The 22,672-nt window shown below is 41.3% G+C and overlaps 2 protein-coding genes across 3 annotated transcripts; both read right to left on the bottom strand.

The window, feature by feature from the left end:
• Positions 1 to 3,432: 3,432 nt before the first annotated feature.
• LOC146989743 (hexokinase HKDC1-like) lies at positions 3,433 to 14,065 on the bottom strand. 2 transcript variants are annotated; one of them, XM_085763407.1, is made up of 21 exons: positions 13,847 to 14,065; positions 12,544 to 12,706; positions 12,253 to 12,410; positions 12,033 to 12,155; positions 11,839 to 11,934; positions 11,486 to 11,585; positions 9,771 to 9,954; positions 9,507 to 9,662; positions 9,193 to 9,426; positions 8,523 to 8,664; positions 8,065 to 8,221; positions 7,748 to 7,899; positions 7,468 to 7,587; positions 7,241 to 7,336; positions 6,903 to 7,002; positions 6,523 to 6,608; positions 6,247 to 6,413; positions 5,896 to 6,051; positions 5,703 to 5,790; positions 4,436 to 4,581; positions 3,433 to 4,342 (listed from the first exon to the last, which is right to left on the bottom strand). In XM_085763407.1, exons 1-21 carry the CDS (start codon positions 13,907 to 13,909, stop codon positions 4,207 to 4,209), a joined length of 2,823 nt encoding a protein of 940 aa, XP_085619533.1. In that variant the 5' UTR covers positions 13,910 to 14,065; the 3' UTR covers positions 3,433 to 4,206. The 2 variants fall into 2 exon arrangements, with proteins under 2 accessions (XP_085619533.1, XP_085619542.1); XM_085763416.1 differs by having other exon boundaries at positions 3,443 to 4,342; positions 6,247 to 6,410.
• A 213-nt stretch (positions 14,066 to 14,278) lies between these two features.
• On the bottom strand, positions 14,279 to 22,067 carry supv3l1 (SUV3-like helicase). Its single transcript, XM_085763440.1, has 16 exons — positions 21,654 to 22,067; positions 21,379 to 21,456; positions 20,859 to 20,966; positions 20,655 to 20,769; positions 20,292 to 20,460; positions 20,032 to 20,143; positions 19,499 to 19,576; positions 19,157 to 19,248; positions 18,876 to 19,056; positions 18,446 to 18,539; positions 18,201 to 18,320; positions 18,021 to 18,120; positions 17,593 to 17,673; positions 16,810 to 16,986; positions 15,835 to 15,983; positions 14,279 to 15,632 (listed from the first exon to the last, which is right to left on the bottom strand). Exons 1-16 carry the CDS (start codon positions 21,934 to 21,936, stop codon positions 15,203 to 15,205), a joined length of 2,367 nt encoding a protein of 788 aa, XP_085619566.1. The 5' UTR covers positions 21,937 to 22,067; the 3' UTR covers positions 14,279 to 15,202.
• Positions 22,068 to 22,672: the final 605 nt, after the last annotated feature.

The raw sequence follows: 22,672 nt of genomic DNA, 5'->3' as shown, positions 1-22,672 counted from the left end.
AAGTTAGCCAAAACGACCAGATCGCTTACTTCTGCTTTAATATCTTAAAATATACAAATTTAAAAAGCATATTTCCATATAATAATAGACAAATAGTGACTGAAAGCTAACTATGAGCTAAAAGGTGCAGATAGTGTGACTTCCTTACATTTCCTTCCTGCTTCTTGAAATCCTGACTAGTCCAACAGTGCAGCATTTACCTGTCACTTTTAATGTTCACTCCACCTACTCTTCCATAACTTAAGTAGGAAGAAGCAAAGACAGTCAGCCCATCAGACAGTCGCTCTCTCTGGCTCCAGTGTCCTTTCAGACAGGCGTGACCTCATCATCACAACAACAGCTGTCTGTTGTCTGGACTCTGTGGAGAACAACGGGCACAGAGGAGCTGTAACCCTTCATATACTTACTGTGGAACACACTGAGGTTAATTTCCACTATAATAATGTATCTAAAAGCTGTCAGTGAGAGCAACCAGTGGAAGTGTCCTATGAAGCTTTGTACTGTCTGACTTCTAGATCCACAGTGAAAAGGTTTAAGTAAATATAAGGTTCAGTAGAAATACTCAAATGGAAACTGTTGTGAAATGCAGCAGATTGAACTTCAATGTATCACCCAGTGCTGCCAGAGCACAATAAAAAACATTGCCACATCCAAATCTGCAATATCTGCTGCTCAGTCTAAAACACACACATTTTCTAGTGCAACGATCTCCTCCTTTACTACGATGCCTGTCTGCCAACCTGCCTGGACTTGTTGCCTTCATGTGCAGTGAGCGGTGAATATTTGTGCTGCTTAAACAAAACATAAGCTGGCTTGGCAGCAATGAAAGCAGTTACCACATCATCATCTACATTTGGCCAATTATCAGCACTAATTCGACGAATGTAGGTTCATCACTGACTCCAGTTTTTCATACGTTTTTGTGGTTAAACAATTTATAGGTGTGTATGACGCATGCTCTTAATTCTTAGACTGGTCACTTGTCTTTGTTAATAATTATAATGGTCCCAGTTTGTTTTCTGGTGTCGGCCTATGCACCATTTGCATATTGCTTTACCACAAACTTCTGTGAGAACACCTTGTAGCATGTCGGTCAGCCATCGTAAAGATCATATTAATTTGACCACAGTCATCTGTGCCAGAAAAGTTAATAAGGCAGATCAGTCCACAGCAGCTATGTTTAGCCCCACAGCTACAGGCTAAGACATGACAGGAAGTAAACACAAGTGCAAGACAGTACAGAAAAACCAGCTGCCACATAATTGTCACGTGACAGCCCCCCAGTATTTCCAATTTCTAATTAGTTCAAGTTTACATACTCATTTATTATTTCCTCATCACTCCACTATCCATTTCTGTATCCTTTGATTTTCTAACACTACTCCATCACAACACAACGTTTTTTGTGTATAATGGGTCATTGACGTGATGCAACCCAATGTCAAGTAGTATAACTGGTATTCTTTCATAAAAATCTGAAAATATACAGGAAAATAAATCTGTACTCAAATGTGGAATGAATGTAATTCATTTTTGTAAACGCAAAACTATGGTTCTTGTCAAATTTTACATAATTTGTCGCACTTCATACAGAAAACAGTGGTGATATTTGGATAAGTCCTGCTCAGTATTGCCAAAATGCATAAAAATCTAAATATAGAAATACAACAAAAGATATTTCTGACTGCTTATCTTGCCAACCCTTATTTGTCATTGACCCTAATACTAGTCTCAGTTGTATTAGCTTCATCAAATGCTGTCTAAATAATTCTGTTACCTTCACTGATAAAGTTTTCCCATCATCTCCAGGAGCGGCCATCCAACAGTTGTCACCACAGTGATGTTTTGGGGCATTGCGGTGTTTCACTCTCCTACTGTCCAGCCCACACAGAGGTTCAGTTCCCAGCTTCAAGTTTTGATTCATTGTACCATTGGAGATACTATACGGGTGTCAAATAAAATGGAAAACCTGAATCTTCGCCCCTTTTGTAGGTCCTGAGGAACCAGCGTCTCATCTCTGCCCGTCTACTGGCGACCATTTCTGTGTTTGTGTATGCATGTGTGTGTGTCAAAGCTCTTATTGTTGCTTCGTAGGGAAGACAAAGACACACACTCACACATTCATGAAGACTCGAAGCCACACACACAGAAAAAGTGAATATATAATAACACTCACACACCTTGCTCCCTGAGGAATGTCCATTCAGGGAAAATCTGTAAGATGTGAGGGGTATTTGAGGTCAGTGATATTAAAATTAAAGCTACAAGGACAGTAAGATTGGGAGAAAATTCAGATTATAGAGGATCTGACGCAGAATTAAAGAATAAAGCAGAAAGAGGACATAGAAGAACGTGGGGGGAAAAGAAAGCATGTCAGCCTCCGCGTCATTGTGCTGCAGGAGCTGCAGATTCAGCAGTCCAGCTGTGTGAGTGTGTGTTGCTGCATCGAAGCCGCAGCGTTAGTGCATGTGTGGTGAAGCTATTAGCTCGCTACTAGGACAGTGTGGGATTACTGTGCCGTGTGTGTGTGTGTGTGTGTGGGTGTGTTTGTGTGGGTGGGTGGGACTGTCTACATGTGTGACGTAGCCCTCATCTGGTCGTATTCTAACATGTTAATCCCTGACAGATTAGCTACTGTTTCACTCCTGTTGGCACGCCGCCCTTCCTGGCAGATTCTCTTGCGTCCTTCCTCTATACTAATACATTTGTTCCCTTTCTTTATTTTCCTTTCCTTTATGCTTTGGTTTCATTTACTTTTAAGTTTCTTTATTCCCTGCAATTTGCTGCTTCCCTCCTATCTGCCTTCATTTTCAACACATCATCTAATCTGTCATGAATGGATTATGATAAGTACACTGATCATTGCACTGCTCATTCCCTCCCCTGTATTGTTAGATCAGTAGTTCGAGATTACAATGCAACTAAATGCAAACACAAGTTATAATTCTTTTTGTGCAAGCAAACATAGCTAAAAACATCTAACCAGTCACAAAGACATCCTATTCTACACCTGACCAGGCAATTCAGGTTGTATGATTCAACATCCTATTTTCATCTAACTTGTGACAGACAACAACTCAAACTTTGAGGTCTCTCAGTGGGTGTCCCCATGTTTCTGCCTGTATGGATGTTTCAGTGTGTAGGCCTACCATGCAGACCAACAGATAAAGACACAGGCAGATAGATGGGCAATGATCCAGCCAGACCGATAAAGCGCACGGCCGGCCAGAATGACCAAAATGGCACAGACAGACTGGCAAACAGACAGAGCCGAGAGACAGACAGATTGGCGATCACAAGGACACAGAGTCAGTCCAAAATGACTGAACAGAGCAGCAGTTGTTGTTATTGTTGGGAAATATGGTCAGCAGCATTCCTCTCCTCCTCCTGCCTTTCATCAATACTGAAGTGCTGATGACTAACACACACACTTGGCCTTTCACACATATAGCATAATTTATATCGCATCAAATATAGAAAAAAACTATAATTTATTAAATCAATGTAATTTTGCTCACAGAAAAACTCAACTAAAAAACTCAACAAAACCCCCAATCACTGATACAAATTACGACAGTAAAAATAGACTTCAACACAGTAAAACACACATCGAAGGATAACAAACATTCAGCTGATGGGAACACAGTGAATAGATGAACAGAAGGAAAGAAACTGTTCAGTTCTTATCTTCACAGACTCACATCATGAGCACAGCACAATCACATTTTAGCAACTAAAGTTTGTCTGCTTGTCTGGGGGAGTGTAAGAAGCGTGTGACCTTGGTTGCATGGTGACATTAACCTGTCACCATGCAACAGTGGGTGTGTGACACACACAACAAGTCAAAGGTTGAGGTTTAACATGTTCAAGTACTGATATATGGCTGAAGAACTACATATATTTGCTATATCAAGCATGTGTAGGCTAATAGAGCCAACAACAGAGGAAGAGCTCTGATGGACAGGCAGAAGCAGGTTGGCCAGCTTTGGTGCCATTATGGAGAAAAAATTAGTTCATTAATTCGAATTTGGACCTTTAAATGTTATTAGGAGCAACAATTTAATCCCTTTGCTTGATGCACATTGAAGCACTGATAGTTTGGGAAAGCCTGTTTGAGATCTAGAACATCACGATGAAGCTCTTTGCTGCCAGGTTAAAAGTTTTGGCTGTTGAGTCCATCAGTATGTTTTTAATTTTCATGTCAAGTTACATCTCCTCCTTCTGTCTGGCCACAGCTGTGATGAGTGCTGCACCTTTCCCGCTGCCCTCCTCTGATGGGAGGAAAGTCACGTTACACTGGGGAGCCAAGCGTCTCGCAGTCTCTTGGAGCACTCCGGCGAAACTAGGAACAAAATAAAGAGTAAAAATTAGTTGTTGAATTACAGACAGCAACATTTTAAATTCAACCGAATCATGTCCACAACAAATAACTCACTGTGGATGCAGTTTGTAAAGTGCCCCATCTACCCCCACGGTGATGTTGAGGTGGTCCAGTCCTCGGTTTTCTCTGATCTTATCGACCACAGCCGCCATTCCTGCCCCACACAGCTGAGCGGCACGACGTGACACCGCTCCACAGACCTAACAATGGAAACCGTTATCATTATTGCAACAGTTAACAGCCTGTTGGTGCCACAGTTTGCTGAGCCAGACAAAATCAAATCAACTTCACAAAACAATGGTTGGTAAAACTCTTACTCAAGCCCAAACTGGTGTTGCAACAGAGAGAACATGATTTTTTAAGGATTGCAGCAGGTCATACTTTTAACTCTTAACCTCTCCCTGGAATTTAGGACGAACCTGAGACAGTTACAGTATTGTGCTATTTTTTTTTATTAATTAATTGATATTTTGACATGTCATATTATCAAAGATTTCATTTTTATGTGTGGTTGTTTCAAGGACTTCCTTGTTGCACCTCCTGCAGTCTCTCCTTCGCCCCTGTTCTTCCTGTGTGTCTATGTGAGTGTGTTTAAGTGGAGACAGGTGTGCCGGCGTTTAAGCAGAGCCCCACCAGCTGCATCGAATCCTGCTATAGTATCGAGACATCTACAAATACCCAGAGCTTTGCCTCTACTGCCCTACCAGGTTGTTTGACAGTGCACAAGTCTGTCTGCTCAGCTCCGGCCCCTTCCTCCAGCCCCCTGTGGCCCTGGACCCCATCTCAGCTACTTACAGTACAGCCAGGACATTCATCAGCTCAGCCCCAGTTTCCTCCCTGCTCCGCTGACAAGTCACCAGACCAATCTCTGCTTCCGTCTTTCCCTCTGCATGCTCAATCCCCCGATTCAGATCCTGTCTTCCTGACCCGCTGTATTTGCACTTGGGTTCATCTGCCTTGCTGTTACATCGTCAGTGTGTGTTGGCTTACCAGCAACTCTTCACCAATGAGATAAAGAATCATAGCTAACGAGTATAATCTGTTTTTCTGCTCGCCCTCTATATTGTGTATGTCGGGTAATTAATTTAGATTTGATGTCATTTGACTTTGTGGGGAAGGTAACAATAAAATTGATGACTATTAATAGAATATCAAAGCTAATAATTATCATGTAAATGTCAATGTTTGTGATTCTACTTCAAAAACACAGTGGCCTAACAAACATCCATGGCACTGGCACAGCTGATCACTAATAAATAAGACATCTGGCGTCTGTTAGTGTCTGGGCTCCAGCTCCTGCTCATCGTTTTCTATCCTTTACCTCTTTTACAATGATGCTGTCATCACAGGTGCTGTCGAGGCCCAGGCCCTGGAGAATAGATCTGACCTGCAGTAGAGCCAGGCGGTCACTAGAGGGAGACAACACAGTTACACACAATAATGTAGCAAGATACTGTCCACACAAGCCTACAGGCACATACCGTCACAAAGGTGTGTGTGTGTGTGTGTCCTACCTCTCTATTTGTGACAGGTATTTGGTTTCAAATATCCCAGTTTTTTTCAAAGGTTCAGTGACGTGTCCTCTGAACAGCAAGCTCCCACGTGTTAAATCCAGTAATACCTGTCGGACGATTTCACCCAGATACATCCCACTGGTCAGCTTTTCAAACCTGAACAAAACAAACACAGCATTTGTTAAATCCAGTAGGACTGGGAGAGCACGTAACCATATTAAAGGTTAGATACTGAGAATGCAAGTATGAACACATGAGCACACAACCACATAGTCAACACAAAAGTGACAGTGCTGTCCTTATATAGCTACATATTCTTATACACACACACACACAGTGAGAGTTTCTAACCTTTGTTTTCCGTTGTTGACAGAGTTTTTGTCGACCTCCACATCATACGGTGTGATGATATCATCCAGACATCCATCATCACCTAGACCTCCCCATTCTGTGTTTATACACATCTTCTCTATGTTGGCATCCCCCACCTTTTTCTCTCCATTCATCCTATCACCCTGCTGAGTGCAGATACAAGTAATGAGTAGGTATATTATATAAATATTAAAAAATAACATCATTGCAGGTCACTGACAAACTAAACACTGATATACTGAAGAGTTCATCTACCTCATTTTCCTTTTCTCCTGTCTGTTGTTGTTGTGTCTTCTCAATGTTCTTCAGTTCCTCCATGTAACAAAGATTAGTGCCAGTTCCTGTGAAACAGCATCGCATGGTTGATTCCTGAACATCACATTTACAATACAGCAGAAATCCAAAATACATATAATGTCAAACCCAGTGTTTAATGAGAAAATTCAGTAAACTGAGCAACAAGTCTGGTGAAAATGCAGCAAACAAGAATTACACAGTGATTGTTATTAGTGAATACCTAAAAAATCTAAAAAATCAAAAAAAACATTTTTTTAGCGTTAACGTCAAAGCAAGTGTCAGTCAAGAGTGCAGACCCACCACAGTGTAAATATATCCCCACTCTTAAGGTCACATACCAGCGATCAGCCCTATTTCACACTGAGGGTCTTCATAGGCGCAGCTCATCATGGTCCCAACTGTGTCATTGATTACAGCTGCTATGTCCAGGTCAAACTCCTGAATATGCACAATATGTGTCAAAACACAAACAGAAACAGAAATATATACAATGAGTATGTCATTTGCACAGATCCCACAGACTTGTGTTTAAGGGAATGTCCTATCATATATCAATTTATTCAGAGGTGAAAAACTGTTCTGTGCATCTTACAGATTCATTGTTTTTTCACCTGATCTGATAATAATAATGATCATCTGTAACTGAAAAGATCTTCTGTGTTGTGTTAGGACTCACGTTGCGTCTCTTGATGGCGTCCCGCAGCAAGCTGACAACATCCTGACCTTCACAGTCTGTGGCCTTGTAGCCTTTGGTCCAGCTCACCAATGTGCCCTACAGAACACACCAAGGTAGGAAAAGGTTACAGATATGTATCTTTTGATACATATTATAAAGCTGCTCATTTGATCACTCAGTGTTATTCCATAACTGAACTGAAGCCACTCTTTGATTTCCACACTCACTGTGTCAATGGCCGTCTGCTCACAGGGGAAAGAGAAGGTGAAGCCCGCAGGAAGATGAGCGTTTTTCAACCCCATGTAGTCCAGGAAGTCACTGATACATTCCACTATGTGATCAAACAACTGAAAGCAGAGAGAGTGGGAGAAAGAAATACAACTTTTTGATGAAAATCTTTCAAATCTGTGGGTGTACTGGTAATTTGACTTCTCTTTTTCAACAATCCTGCATCTAATGTGTTGATTTAGTGAATAAAACATTGACTTGCTGACTCATCAGTCTTACATCTTCTCCAGTTCCCTGCATTATCTCCAGAGGGATGGTGTAGATCTTATGATAGAGTCTTGGGGTGCTATGTTGAAGACCTCTCTTAAACTTCACCAGCAGAGCTCGGAAGTTGGTTCCTCCCAGATCAAGGGCGAGGTATTTTCCACTCTCTTAAATAAAAAAATAAAATGAAATTTAAAAAAATATGGAAAGTAAGCTTGCTGATTATCTCATTCAGTTTGATTCAGTTAAATGACGTTGATCAGCTTTTCTTTAACCAACAGAGGTGTAAATGTAATTTTAGTTTTGGGAAAAGACACTGGAGCCTCTCTGACCTCTGCCGTCAGGTATACGGTACACAAACGAAGGCAGCATCTTGATTTCTGAGGGGCCTCTCGCCTTCAGCCCCGCCTCCAGCCCTGTCCTCATCCTCGCCTTCACCAACTGCAGCTGTTCATGTGTCAGTCTGAAGGGAGATAGTGTCTCATCCACCTGCACCACAAGTAAGAGAAACTTTATATCAGCTGAGAACACAAAAGTGAGGTATAAAGCAAACACATCCAAACGTGTAAAAGGTGCAGGACTAAAAACCAAAATTAACTAAGAAGAAAAGAGTGAAGTCCGTGTGTCCACTGGGATCGAAACGTTGATCTAATATAATAAACACTCACTGCTTTACACAGTGTGCGGACTTCACTTTTTTCCTCTTAGTCAAACTGTATATCAGACCCTGAGGTACACACACACACACACACACACACACACACACACACACACACACACACACCCTAACCTTTCGTTTCTGCGATGCCAGTCTTTGGGCGACTGCTGTTACCAAGGCAGCTCCTTTGCTGCTGCCGCTGTCGGACAAAACGAATCTGACATGGCAGTCAGGGAGCAACCGGCGCACCACTTTGTGGAGACGTTTAGGATACCTGAAATGGAAGAAGTCTAACGTTTAACATTTGTGACCTCTATTGGCTATCTGTAGCAGCTGCATCAATATCACTGCTACTGTACAAGTATGGAGGTCTGGCACATAAAGGCAGAATTCAAGGTATTTACAATGAGACCTGTGAAGTTGTGAAATTCCCAAGTGTGCTTTAATGGGTCTTATTTAGATTGCTAGATTTGATGAATTTATGATACAAATAACTCATTTCAGTATTTAAGATATCTCTAATTACATTGAGTAAAACTATTTTCTAGCAGCATATGATCTCTGTATGTGAAGTTTTCTATTAGTTTTCCAATAGGCCTTTTTCATAGCAGACTTTTCTACCAACTGTAATAAAAGCATAGGTAAATAAATAATGATACTTTCTCAGTAAGTCATGCCAGTGTGACACAAACTGAGGCAACAGAATTCAGACGTCATTCATTTCATTTTTTATACCAGTGCTTTTCCTATAGCGACAGGTCAAAATAACCTCCCATGAAACAGACTTTCCATAGTAACTTACTGCGGGTGGGTCCTGTACACTGTTCCATCCACACCTACAGTGATCCTTAATGACCTCAAATTCCTATTTTGCTTTATTCGAGTCAAGATGGCGACCAGTGCTGCAGTAACCAGATTTGAGGACCTGAAGGAAACAATGGTGCTGACATGCTGGACAGCGATGCAGTCATCAGGTGAGGGGGTCAAGCCAAGGCCCGTGAGAATTTTATTGGTGTTCTCCAGACCATTTTTGTACCTGTGAAATAAAAGATCAACATTTGTAATATCTGATTGTTTTCAGGCAGCGGCGGTGTGACTCAGGATGACATGACTTACTGCTCCATGGCAGCCACATCTGCTGTGGTTATTTGTCCTTTGGTCCTTAGGGCATTTGACACTTGCCCATCAAACAGCAGTCCCTGTTTAGCCATCTTTAACACAACCAGCCTCACCAACTCACCCAGATACATCCCACTGACCATCTTCTCAAAACTGCAACAAGGACATGATGGAACAGATGAAACAAACAAACAACACTTTGATATTGTGTCATTCAGGCTGGGCGGCCATTACATGTCGTAGAAAAGCTTTTTTCCTTACATTTGTTTCCCAGGGTTGTTGGAGGCTGCATCAACATCCTTGTCAAATTCAGTTATATAATCATTCAGAGCCCCGTCATCTCCAAAGCCTCCCCACTCGGTGTTCACACACATCCTGCCCTCATCTCCCTCCACCAGGTCAACGTGACGCAGCTCCTCCATGTAGCACGCATTGGTGCCCGTACCTGAACACAAAATCACACAGGAATTGAAATAAACTTGTGCTGGCATGTTTTTTCTTGTAATTTTCTATTTGATATCCTCTCTTAAGAAGATACTATCTAATGTAAGATTTCCTTAAAATGAAAAGGCTTAATCCTGAGCTAATACTACATTAGATCTAACCTAAACACTGATACCAAATCCCATTTTAAATTGGTTACTCTTCACCCAGTTTGTGGATGTTTTGCTGGTATGGTAGTGGTATAGCACAGGGAACAAGTCTATACACACTGAACACACAAACTCCCACATGTGCAATAACACAGTGAACCACTAGAGAGAGCAACAACTTAACTAACAGCCCATAATAACTTTCAAAGTGAAGTAATTAAGGTAATTGTAACTACATTACAAAGATGGGAGGCCTACATATGTAATACATTTTGCTCCTTAATTTAGATTTGAAAACAATATTATTTCATTTGCCTGTATGTAACTGTAATTGTAACAAGCACGCTACCCTGTTTAAGTTTAGGTACTAACAGTTAGTTGATGTAAAGTAGTGATATTAAAAATTGAATTAGTCATGACAAAAAAAACAGAAATATTGCACAGAAGTTTATCTTTTTTTTCAGACACACACAATCATTTTACGAGGCAAATGACTGAATGTCGGTTCTTGTTACCATTATGTAGAACAAACAGAAGACATTGAACCACAGGGCAATGGCGGCATGGAACAAATTACCACTTTTTTTGGTCTTGGATAATAACATTGCATGCTTTAAGAAGAAGCTAAAATTGTTTTTGTTTACCCAGGAAGGATAAATCTGTATGGTTGAACTACTGCTCCTTGAGTATGAAGAGGTGCCATAATGTTGGCTGTAGTGCCTTTCTTTGTTTTTGTCTTTAGAACTGTCTTTTGAGCAAGTGTCTTTGTGTTCTTGTGTTTTCGTAGTCTAGAGTGTCTATGTCAGTGTATTTTGAATTGTGTTGTGAGATTGTTTTTGTCTTGTGTTGAGATGTTTGTGTGTGTGTGTGTACTGTATGTAATGTATTTTAATGGGTGTGAATATGTATGTCAATGTATTAATGAAAATGTATTATAATTTCAGTGATCAAGACCCCAGGGAGAGTAGCTGCTGGAAAGTCCAGCAGCTAATGGGAGTCTTTAATAAACACATAAACACATAAACATATGATGTATCTGTATCTCAAATGTCGATGGTCAGTTGTCCCATGTTGCAAGAGGACTTGTGGATTATGTCACTGTCATTAACTTGGTAATAACTATGATGTTTATAGTAGTTGTATAGTTACGTAACAATGCAATGTTATGGTATGTGGATTTTACTCTCTCACTATTTTTTTTTACACTTCAGAAGTTGTCAGATCAATTTTATTTACATTATCAAATAAATGTAGTGAAAAGTAAATTATTTCACTCTGTGTTAAAGCATAAAGTAGCAGGAAATTAAACATGCACTCAAATTCAGCACTAGAGTAAATTAACTTACTATAGATAAACAGTATGATTCATCTGAGTTTACTCACCAATGATGAGTCCTACTTCACAGTAATCGTCATCAAAACCACAGGTCATCATGGTCGCTACGGTGTCATTAACCATAGCTAAGACCTCCATGTCCATCCCCTGCAGAGTGATGCAACAGGTTAGAAACAGAGCAGTTACATTTTTTGTAATATTTCTATAGGGCTAATGTACATTACACTCACTAAAACACAAAGTACACAATCTGGCACAAATTCTTCTTCTGATTTCAGTCTGTTATTGGTGGCATCTGTTTTGATAATGTCAGCTATGAGTGGTAAATGTGTGAAATAAACCCGTTATGAGTCATATCTCAGTTCCTTTGAAAGCCTCATGACTGAAAAATAGTTCATACCCCAGTTCTGTCAATAGCCTCTCTGAGGGCCTGGACCACATCCTTCCCCTGGAAGCCTCGAACCCGGTAGTTCTTACTCCAGTTTAACAGCTTTCCCTGCAGAGAAGAGAGAAAAGGTTGGGAGGCTTTTAGGAATTTAAATGTAAAAAAAAAAAAGAAAAAAGAAGGATTTACTGCAGATAAACAGATATTACCTGATCCAGTGTGGCCTGTTCACAGGGGAAAGAGAAAGTGAAGGCCAGAGGGTGTTTCTTCTCTAAGCTGATGTTCTTCTCATGCATGAAGTCCTTTAGAGACTCTGACACATGGTCGAATAACTACACACAATCAGAAAGACAAGCCAAGTTGATATTATTGATCCTTCTCCTTGTGCTGTTTCCCTTTTCACTTTGCATTTCTGCTTCACCCTCTTACCTCTGCTCCTTTCCCCATAAGCAGCTCTCTAGGTATCGGGTAAGTCTTCTCCTCCAGCTCCACTCCTCCCCTCCTGATCCCCATTCCCTCTCTCACTTTAACTTGGAGCACCTTAAACTTGGAGCCTCCGAGATCCAATGCCAGAAACTGTCCTTTCTCTGCAGAAGTGAATGAGAGGGGCAAATATATTATGATCTGAACTGTAGCCTACTGTACTGTAGCTATGCATTTGTTTGTATTTATAGATATGAAAAGTGTGTGTGGGGAGGGGGAACTCTTAATGTGAGTGACCTGATCCAACAGGAGTGGAGCGGACATGTGTCGGCAGCATCTTCACTGCTGCAGCTGCGTTACTTTCAGATGAGAGCCCCTTCTTCATCTCAGCCTGGAAACGAGCCGAGATGTCCCTTAGCTGGTCGTCATGGAGACGCATTGCATACAGAAACCTGTCCACCTAAGAAAGATTATAGGACAGAGAAAACAATAACAAAGCCATACTGATTTATCCACCACTGACTGGACTTGGAAGAAGGAGCGGGAGACTATTTTCAACATCATTCATTACTATAACACACTATCTGGGGCTCTAGCAACCGCATTTGTCACTGTTTTTCTATAATGTTGCAAATGTAAAAATTCATATCTGATCTGGCATCATGTTGGTTTGCATGTGTGAAAAAGAGTCGTTCTAGACAAGTCTGAGCAAATCCAATCAGATTCACCTCTGTACTATCAAAGGTAACTTAATCCAGGGAGTGTCACATGAATGTAGAGCTATAAATAAATAAATAAATAAATAAATAAATAAATACATCCTTCCCACCCAGTCCCACCCTGATCACTCAGCCAGTGTCACCGAGGCAACAAGTTCACAGGACAAGGTCCCTCTGGCTGCGCGCTGTCTGTGTGAGGCTGTGCAACATTGTTAATGGGAGTGTCAATACTTTGTCCCAGTGAGAGTGTGTTGATCTCATTTGCACTATGAGAGGATAGTGACGCTGCCTGGAGATGATGTTAATCATTTCTTAGGAAAAGACAAACGGTCACACATTAACTATCGATAACAGCACACTGATCCACTTATTACAGTATCAATACTACTACAGTAATACTGAATTATCTTTTAGACTTTGTAAAGGTCCAGTATGGTAGTGTCAGTTACACCAGGCACTGTCAGTGACAGAACAATGAAGTTGAATAAATCTTTGACAAAGTATTTACAATTATTTGCATTCATAGGGAGATTTCATACTTTCAACAGCTGCTAAGCTTAAGATACTGTGTGGTGACTTCTTTGTATTTGATACAGTGCAAACTGAACAAGACTGTCCTCAGTGGTCAGAAGAGATTACTTCAAGCAGAAAATAGTGCATTATTACAAATACTTCAACAAGCAACACATTCCTTTTACCTGAACTGTTTAGATAATCACCCTTTCCTCCACCAAAAAGTCTTTGTCAGCCTCACAACACCTGAGCTGTAGTGACTGAGATACTGAAAGTATTCTGTGTCAAGCTGAGCATTACAGCTACTGCAACACAGGCTTGGGTAAATCTGCATGTAACGCAAAGTTAACACAATTAGTTTGTCTTACCTTCTTTGTGGGGTCCTCCTGGAGTTTGGAGAAGAAGAAGGAAACAAGATGAACAGCAAACATCTTGATGTGTCTTAATGACTGTCTACCACCATGAAAACACCTGTGAGGTTTGGTTTGTTTCTAGGTTGGTTTCTGAGTTTAAGTTCAAGGAAAACGTCATAAAAACAAGAACATGTTCAGATTTTCCCTTCTTGTCTGATGGTCTTGTGTCCTCTCAGTCCACTGAACAGAGATCAGCCTCCACACTATCTCAATGATTAACAAAAAGCCAAACCCCCTTTCTACTATCACACCCTCCTCTCTCTCCTTTTGTCTTGTTCGATTGAAATTTTTACATGAAGGTTTGGGTTTGTACAAACCATTCAATAATTTGCACCACCTCTAAACATAGATTTTTGCTTTTACTTTGAAGTAGTTTTTTTTTTTCAAAATTGTTTAATTTGGGGTGTGTGACACATAAAAACCAAAAATCGATACCATTAAAAACAGTAGTTCAGGTCTTTTTTTATTGACTGATGTCAACAGTTTATATACAAATAAGAAAAATATGACATCTCATCTGTATACAGACACTTACAGGGCGGCATTCAAATCAATCTATTCAAAATGTTGACTGTACTCTCACAGGAAATACTACTCATTTGAGAAAATTTAAACGAATGCTAATGTATTCCCAAATAAGCAGCTCTGAAGCGCTACGTTTGACTTCACTGCAAGATCTGACCAAAGCTTTCTCCAGACGTGCTTATCTCGCACGCAGTGCGTTTTAAACTATTTCCTGGTCATAACGTGGTCACAAGTGTTTGACCTTTAGCATCATAATGTTTCAGCTAAGAGAGTTGGTCAGTGGTTACTCCACCACCTGGCGTCTCCCACAATGATAGGTCTGTTTCTTATAAGGGATCATTAAATTGTTGGGCTAACTTGTCTCTTTTGAATTAGTTTCCATGGTGATTCTGTGAGTAAGGGAGTCTCCGACCGGGTACCTGTTGAGTTAGATGAATGAACTCTGGTGCTACCAAGTACTTCACAGGATCCTGAACTGGAGACATTTTCCATCACTAGTTACAGTTTATATATCTGTAGGTTGAAGGAACAGAGAGAACGTGAAGCACAGTTAAAAAAAAAGAAGAGTTTTCTGGAGAACATGTCAGACCATACAACACAGGTCCTGTGTTTCAGCTACACGTCAGTGTTTATTTGTACAGCTCACGCTGTATGAGGCTCATAGATCCCCTTTAAATGACTAAAATCATGATTCACCAGATATTGTTCAAGGCTTGTATCAGTCATTGATCTCAGTGGGAACAATCATGACCTAGAGCGACCGTTAGCACACAGTTGTCTTCCACTTCATTTCTTCTTCTTTTTCTTTTTCCCTTTGTTGTTGTTGTTGTGGGGTTCTGTGTCGAGCGGGTGCTGTTTGGTGAGATCCTGCTTCTGATTTTTGGACCACTCCCTCTGCAGCTGCCGCAGCAGGTCGGGGGTCAGCAGCCCGTCTCTCACCAGCCGACTGGCCAGAGTGCTGTCAATCATCTGTCCTGGGCCTTTCTGTCCCCGCTGACCGCCGCTGCCAGTCAAATTATTACTATCAGCGGTTCCACTGCTACCACCGGTCTGTCCGCGCCTGTTGAACGGTGTCTGTGGTGGGTTAGTGATGGTCGGGTCGGTGGCTCTGATGAGACGGGTGATGTTTAGGACGCCCTGTTGGATGATGTCATCAAGCTCCCGCTGTATTTCTCGGACGGCGGCAGTGTCTGGGAACATGTCCATGAAGCGGTAGCTACAGACGGACCGACATCAACAGACAGAAGGATTAGTGTGATAAGCAGTCATTACCTGAGCTGCCTTTAAAAATAAAACTGTTGTATAAAGACGAAGATAATAATAAATCCTGTTTTATCAATCCAGGTCTCACTGAATTTACTGTAGTATGTCTCTGTACACAAAAGGATCCAATTTAAAGGAGATAAAATGAGATGTACCTTAACCAGAGGTAAAGATCCAACACATCATGAACAGCTTCTAAGTGAACCAGGTCTTTAATGTTTTTGGGCTGAGCCAGAGGCCAGCTGATATGGCGACAGACCCAGTCAAAAGTCAGCGGTTCATCCCGACTGAACTGACGAGCAAACTGAAAGAGAAACAAGAACACAATGCTGCAAGAACGGGACAGAACGAAAAGCATAACAATCAAGAAAATAGAAAGAGAAAAGATGAATCAGTGTCTTGAACATTAAATTACTACCATTATCATTAACCTAATACTAAGAAATACATGATCATCATTGCAAAATAATAAACCATCACATCTATTACCATTTTTAAGTGTATTATTACTGTGTTGGACTAATGAAAAACTTTACTTCATACTGAACAAACAGAAAGAGTTTATCTTGAATCTCAAAGGTCTCTCTTTTTTTTCTTCTTAAGTACCGGTATATTTTTTGGGGCTTTTTCGCCTTTAATGGACAGGAGAGTTGAGAGAGAGACAGGAAATAGGGAGGCAGAGAGGGGGGGATGACATGCAGGATAGGGCCGCTTGACGCGAGATTTGAACCGGGGCCGGCTGCAGTGAGGACTGTAGCCTCAACCAACTGAGCTAAACACCGCTCCAATCTCAAAGGTCTCTTGAGAATTTTATTCTGGAGCAAATCTAGTTTTATCAGTGTGGCACAGTGATAACGTGAGTTTATAGTACAGTGATTTTACAGTTGTTTTTTATTCTTTTACAATATTGACTCACTGAATTGGTCTCTGTTGTCTGAAGTGTCTGTTTTATTATTATGGCCCCAATAAATCCAGTCACTGATGTTAAAAATGAATTATTGTCATATTTCCACAACAGTGTTTGTCCACATCAGTGTTTGTCATCAGCCCACTCTTACGTGCTGTTCTCTCTCCATTTATCTCCTTAAATCTCACGCCTCCATCCCTGGTTTCCTTCTACTCATCCTTACCTTCAGGAAGGAGGTGCAGACAAAAGGTTGTTTCTTGTTGATGGGAGCCGTGCAGAAGACGTAGCGTGACCTCAGGTTCAGTGGGATGTGCTGAATCATATCAGCCAGAAACTTGAAGTCGTCGATGTTGCAGACGAAGTAGAGACCATCCACCTGAGAGAGGCTGACAAATATGTCCTGAGGAGAAAAGAGGGAGTGATAGGATTCACAAAGTTTAACAGGATGAGAGGATGAGGAAGAAAAGTATTGAATATTTATCAGGACTCACTGTGGATGAAACCATCAAAACTTAGTAGCATTTCCTCAACTGTCTAGTCCAACAGTTCTGCTAAACTCGCACAGTAATCTTGCTAAAACCTCTGGAAGACATCTGCTCAGGAGGAACCGAACTTAACTTTTTAACAAACTATATCTGCAACCCTCACTGACAGATGAAGCTCAGAGTAACGTCTTCCTCAGTCTATTACTATTATGCTTTACAAAAGGTGAAAATGTGAATTATAATAAAATGCTAATAATAATAATAATAATAATAATCTTAACTGTATAGCACCTGGCTTTCATATAAGAAAGTGATTTACAACAAAGTAATGACCGGCACCTAGTGCTTCACATGAAAAGACACAAAATGAACATAAAGACATGTTAAGCGCTGATGTAAAATGAAAAACACTAAATAAAGGAAAATGAGATGGAATAATAATGGAATAACAAAATACAGCAATAAAATAAAATAAGTGATTATATACAAAGCATAAATTGATAAGATACAGCTTGACTCACAACAAGGTTGGACAGAGTAGCATCAGGGAGGTGATAGGCGAACATCTCTATCTGCTCCGCTGTGGGATGGAGACCTGCAGTCTGAGACAGAGGAGGACAGATCAACATCCAGTGCTGAGAGCTGTGTGTGTGCACTTTGTACAAAAACAGCTCTACATTGGATGATCTAACCTCCATATGAGCGCGATCAGCTGAGACAGAGCACAGTGGATGTGGCACTGATCAGCTGTTGCGGCGCACGTGTGTATTTAACGGCAAAAAATAAATAAAAATGGAGCGATCTTTTTTTTTTGCCGTTAAATACACACGTGCGCCACCAGCGTCGTAATCTTATCGGTTAACGGTTAATAATCGGTTAACGAGCGTCAGTTATCGGTCAGAAAAAAAAAATCAAAATGTGCATCCCTAGTATGTGTGTGTGTGTTCACCTCTATAGGCTCCACTGCTTGGCTGAGTATTTCCTTCAAGATGGGCAGATCATCTCTGTGCAAGGTGGTAACTTCTCCCTCTTTAAATTTGGAGGAGAACCTGAGAGGAGGAGACAGAGGAGACAGGTTATGAGTGTTGCATCTTTTCTCCCTCATGATGTCAGCAGAAATGAGACCGACCTTCCAGCTCGGCCTGAGATCTGCAGAGCCTGGGATGTGCTGATGGTCTCCATCTGTTTCTCCCCCTTCTCATTAACATTCGGCTTCACCAGACTGTTGAAGATGATACGTTTTATACTCCTACAGAGAGAAATACAGACAAATGGAGAGATGTGAGCTCAGTTGATGGAAGCTTATTAAGGTCTCTGTGCCTTTTAACATTTATAATATACATTGGTATTATTACAGTGTATAATGGTACTTACAGGTTGAGGCCCATTCCAATAGCATCTGTAGCAACCAGGATCTTACAGGGGTCATCGGGGTCATTGAACTTCTTGGCCTGTGACAGTTTGGTCCCTGTAAACCACACACACAACCACTAGGCTTGGTCTTTGTAAACACAGTGATAAGCAGAGCACAAACCTCATTTGCAATAGTTTCTATTTCAAAAAAAGTCATATAAAGGTTTGTTTTTCATTTAATGTGTGTTTATGTTTTGTTAAGATATATGCAAGTTGAGCTCACAAAGATGTTGATGATTTTCTGCACATTACGCACACGTGTAGATACTTCATTGACAATAAAAACATTCACAGAGGGTTGGACAAAATGATCTTCTTATACCTTAGCTCACTTTTTATCATCATTATGACTAAACTGACTCTTCTTTAAAAAACAAATTTCCACACTCACCTGGAGGTAAGCTCCCATAAATGACAGCACACTCTTGTCCTCTGGCCTCTATCTGTCTGCTTATGGAGTAAATGTCATTTTTACTGAAGCAGACGATGCAGTCTCCTGGTCTCAGGTTGTCCAACGACTCCACAGCCTGATCCAGTATTGAGAATGGAGTTAAACGCTGGTAGCTGTGCACCTGACGAGGAATGAAGGGACATGATGAAAGTTAAGAGGAATGTGAGCGGTGCTCAAAAATAATTTTTTACATGTGATACATTGACATGCTACGGCCTCACCTCCACCTCCTCTCCAGTGGTGTACATCAGCTCTCTGACAAAGTCTATAGCTGCAGGTTCTCCACACAAATGGATCTCCTCTGCACAGAGACCTACACAGTGACAAAGACAATGTCAGCTGTTGAGCGGCCATCATTCAAAATAACAGACAGAAAGTTTCATCAGGTGACGTGTTCGTAAATAAGAGAATCAGAAAATAAATGTTCATCATTATTAGTTACCATAACAAGTAATAACTGCACGTTTTTTATTGGTTTTTGAAGATTATTTTAGCTTTAGGCCACGTGAATCACAGGGTGCAGATGTCGTCTGTGTGTGTATGAAGCTGACTGTGTTACAAACCCAGCAGTGCTCTGGTCCAGGCCCAGCCTCTGGAAGGATCTCTGATCATCTGAATTTCATCAATTACAGCCACCTCATCTACAGACAAAAAACAATCCTATGTTAAATATGACTGAAAGAACATCTTGTTCAGTAGTTTTGTGTTTCGTCTGATGAGTCCTCTGCAGGGAGACCATTCATCTAAAAGGCGACAGAACTGAGGCAGTGACTTGAAATAACACAGAAATTAACAAATTAGTCTGTGAATATCACTAAAACAACAAGACAAGCATCTGAGCACTGGTGATTTCAGCCATAACACAAATACACCTTATTGTATTTCCACATGTAAGAATAATTTCATTCATTTTTGTGACACCAAATTTTGAATTTAAAAAGAGTCTAATGACAACTGTGTTTGAACAGAGCAAATGTCATGTACTGTAATTACACCACAATTCAATATAATGTCCACCAGAGCAATGGACTTTTGTTATCCTATTCATGCTACTGTGCAGAAATATGTGTGTGTGTGTGTCTGTGTGTTAACTCACAGGGCGTATTGACACTGCACATCTCAATTGTGCAGGCCACATGATCAGCTGCCCGACCATCCAAGTCCACAAACGTCCTCTCCTCCCCTGTAACCAGGTCGCATGGCACACCCTGCGAGGAACACAAAGTGACACAGTTGTCAGATTTTGTGCAGTTCCCTCTCACGTCGCTCAAGGCTTTATGCATTTGTTTTGCATCTTAAGAGTCAGAAAAAGACTTGATGTGTAAAATCAGAGGGCATCGATCAGTGGAGACTCACAGCAGTGTTGCTCTTCTCGAAGATCTCATGGGCCAGTAGCTTCAAAGGGCCACAATAGACTCCAGACTTTGCAGCCAGGTAGCGTTGGATGGCGTGGTAGGTTTTACCGCTGTTAGTGGGACCAGCGTGGAAAATCACTTTCCTCTGGATGGCACGAGCCTCCGGATACCTGATAAACACACAACCAGAGATATACTATAGGTGCAAGTTATGACACATACAGACAGACAGTGACTGAAACCTGAATCTGATTATATGGAAGTTAACGTGTAAATAACTGTGGGAGCCAGAGAGTTACATCCAATAGGACATGTACTGTATCAACAACACCTAAATTCCTGGTTGAGGTTTTATGAGACGCACCAGTTGGCAGGGACTCTGAGGTCTGAGATCTTTCTCAGGTCATCTATACAGTCCAGCATGGGAAAGATGTGCTTGGCATGACGCATGAAGTATGGGTAGACGTCATCTATGTGACCTTGAGAGCAGCACAAAGGAGGGTTAGTTAAGTCATCCTTTGTTTCATTAATCGCCACTGATACAGGCTATCTTGAGGAGGTGACGAACCTGCTCCACAGCAGATGTCGCTGAGGATGATGTGCAGATCAGCAGGAAGGGAGGTCGATTCCAGCGCGTACTTCCTGAAGCTGATGAAGGCCTGGTGGAACAGACGAGCTGTACGGACAAAAAGACACATGAGGGCGGCAACACAGATCACTGTAAAATGAACGTTGGTTAGATTTCCATCCAACTTGTTTGGATGATCAAGACGGCTGCACAAAACAAAACTTGGTAACAGGTCTTAAATATAATAATATATATCTTATGTAGCTAGGATATTTGTTATATTTCTATGTTAAATATGAACTTGTGATCTCATGACTCTCACTGACTGACTGATTACTAAATGTAATGATAGAGCATTAATTCAAACCCTGTGGTCTTTCACAATTAACATATCTGAAATGACCATTTTTGTTGATGGTGTTGAATGCTGACAGACATTAGATAAATAACATATATATATTGGCAATGTGTTGACAAGTGAATAAAGATGGACAGGTGATTTGACAGTTTATTGTCTCACCATCCAGGCCTTGATCTGCTGCCAGCTTCTGCATCTCCTTCCTCTTATAAAACCGGTTCAAAACTTTCAGGAGTTCCTCTGCCAGAGAACAAACATGAATGAACACATGAGAAAGTTACTATACTGTAATACTGTGAGTCATTCAGCGATGACACAGCACCAGAAACACAGAGCAACAGTGTGACTGCAGTGGAGCAGCACCTGAAGGAAGCAGCAGCAGCAGCATAAATGAAAGATAAGACGCTGTTTGTGAAGCTAAAAGTGAATTTCCTGACCTCTATCGAGGGGCTGGCTGAGCTCCAGCCCCACAGTCCCATCCACCGGGGCGTCCGCCTTCAGGGACACGGGGACGAACAGGGAGGTGTCCGGGGCTTTGGGGGGAGAGCTACTAGAGGAAGCATTTCTGCTGCAAACAGTCTGGTGTTGTTTTCGTAACGAACCAGGTCCAGTAGCGTTAGCAGAGACGTGAAGGCTGCCGGCGGCGGCGGAGCGAGCAGCCCGGCTGTTGATGTGGCGCTGGAGCCGAGAAAACGCCGACACACACCGGTTCACGGACATGGCGAGACCCCGCGGTGTCAGCTCCTCCTGTGGGCTGCGAACAAAACAAAACCCGCGTTATTAGCGTCGCTCCATGACGGTCAGCAGGTGTAAATATGTGGATTACAGCCTCAGCGGCCAGAGGACGGTCACTCCTCTTCCTGGCTGACACAACGTGGGACAGGACCCCCGTCTCCGTGTAGCTGCCTGAAAATGTGCCTGTAGTAAAATTACACACAACATTATTCACGCTCAAAAACGCATCAAGAGCTACTCAGTTACACATCAAGACTGTAACACGATCAAGTCTTTGACAAACATGTTAATATGACAGATAATTTATTTTTGTCTTGAACAAATTATAATCAGGCAGAAATTAGGACTTCTATGTAGCCGAACCCGAAGATCGTGTATACTGTAAAGATGATCACTTTGCCATTTATGAAAAAGAGAATTGAAGTGAACACCACCAGATAAAAGACAGGAGGGAAGCTGGGATCATCAATGTTCAGTCTGTGGCAGAACTATGCAATAATAATTTTTCAAAATAATAATAATAAGAGTCATTTTTATCCATTATGAGGGTCTAGTAAATAAACCTGTGTCTCTCCTGATTTTTTCTCCGGAGAAAGAGAATCTGAAGAAGCTGCCACAGACTGTGAATTCACTTTTTCAATAAAAAAATTAAACATAAATACATTAGTCTATAATTTGAGCATATGGATGTTTTGGGCATTTCCAGCCTCTGCCGAAGAGT

This window comes from Trachurus japonicus, chromosome 3 (assembly GCF_045865225.1).
Source record: "Trachurus japonicus isolate A0001 chromosome 3, Traja_1.0".
In the NCBI taxonomy this organism is placed as follows: domain Eukaryota; kingdom Metazoa; phylum Chordata; class Actinopteri; order Carangiformes; family Carangidae; genus Trachurus; species Trachurus japonicus.
Note: the sequence above shows the minus strand (reverse complement) of the source record. Positions and strands in the feature narration are given on the sequence as shown.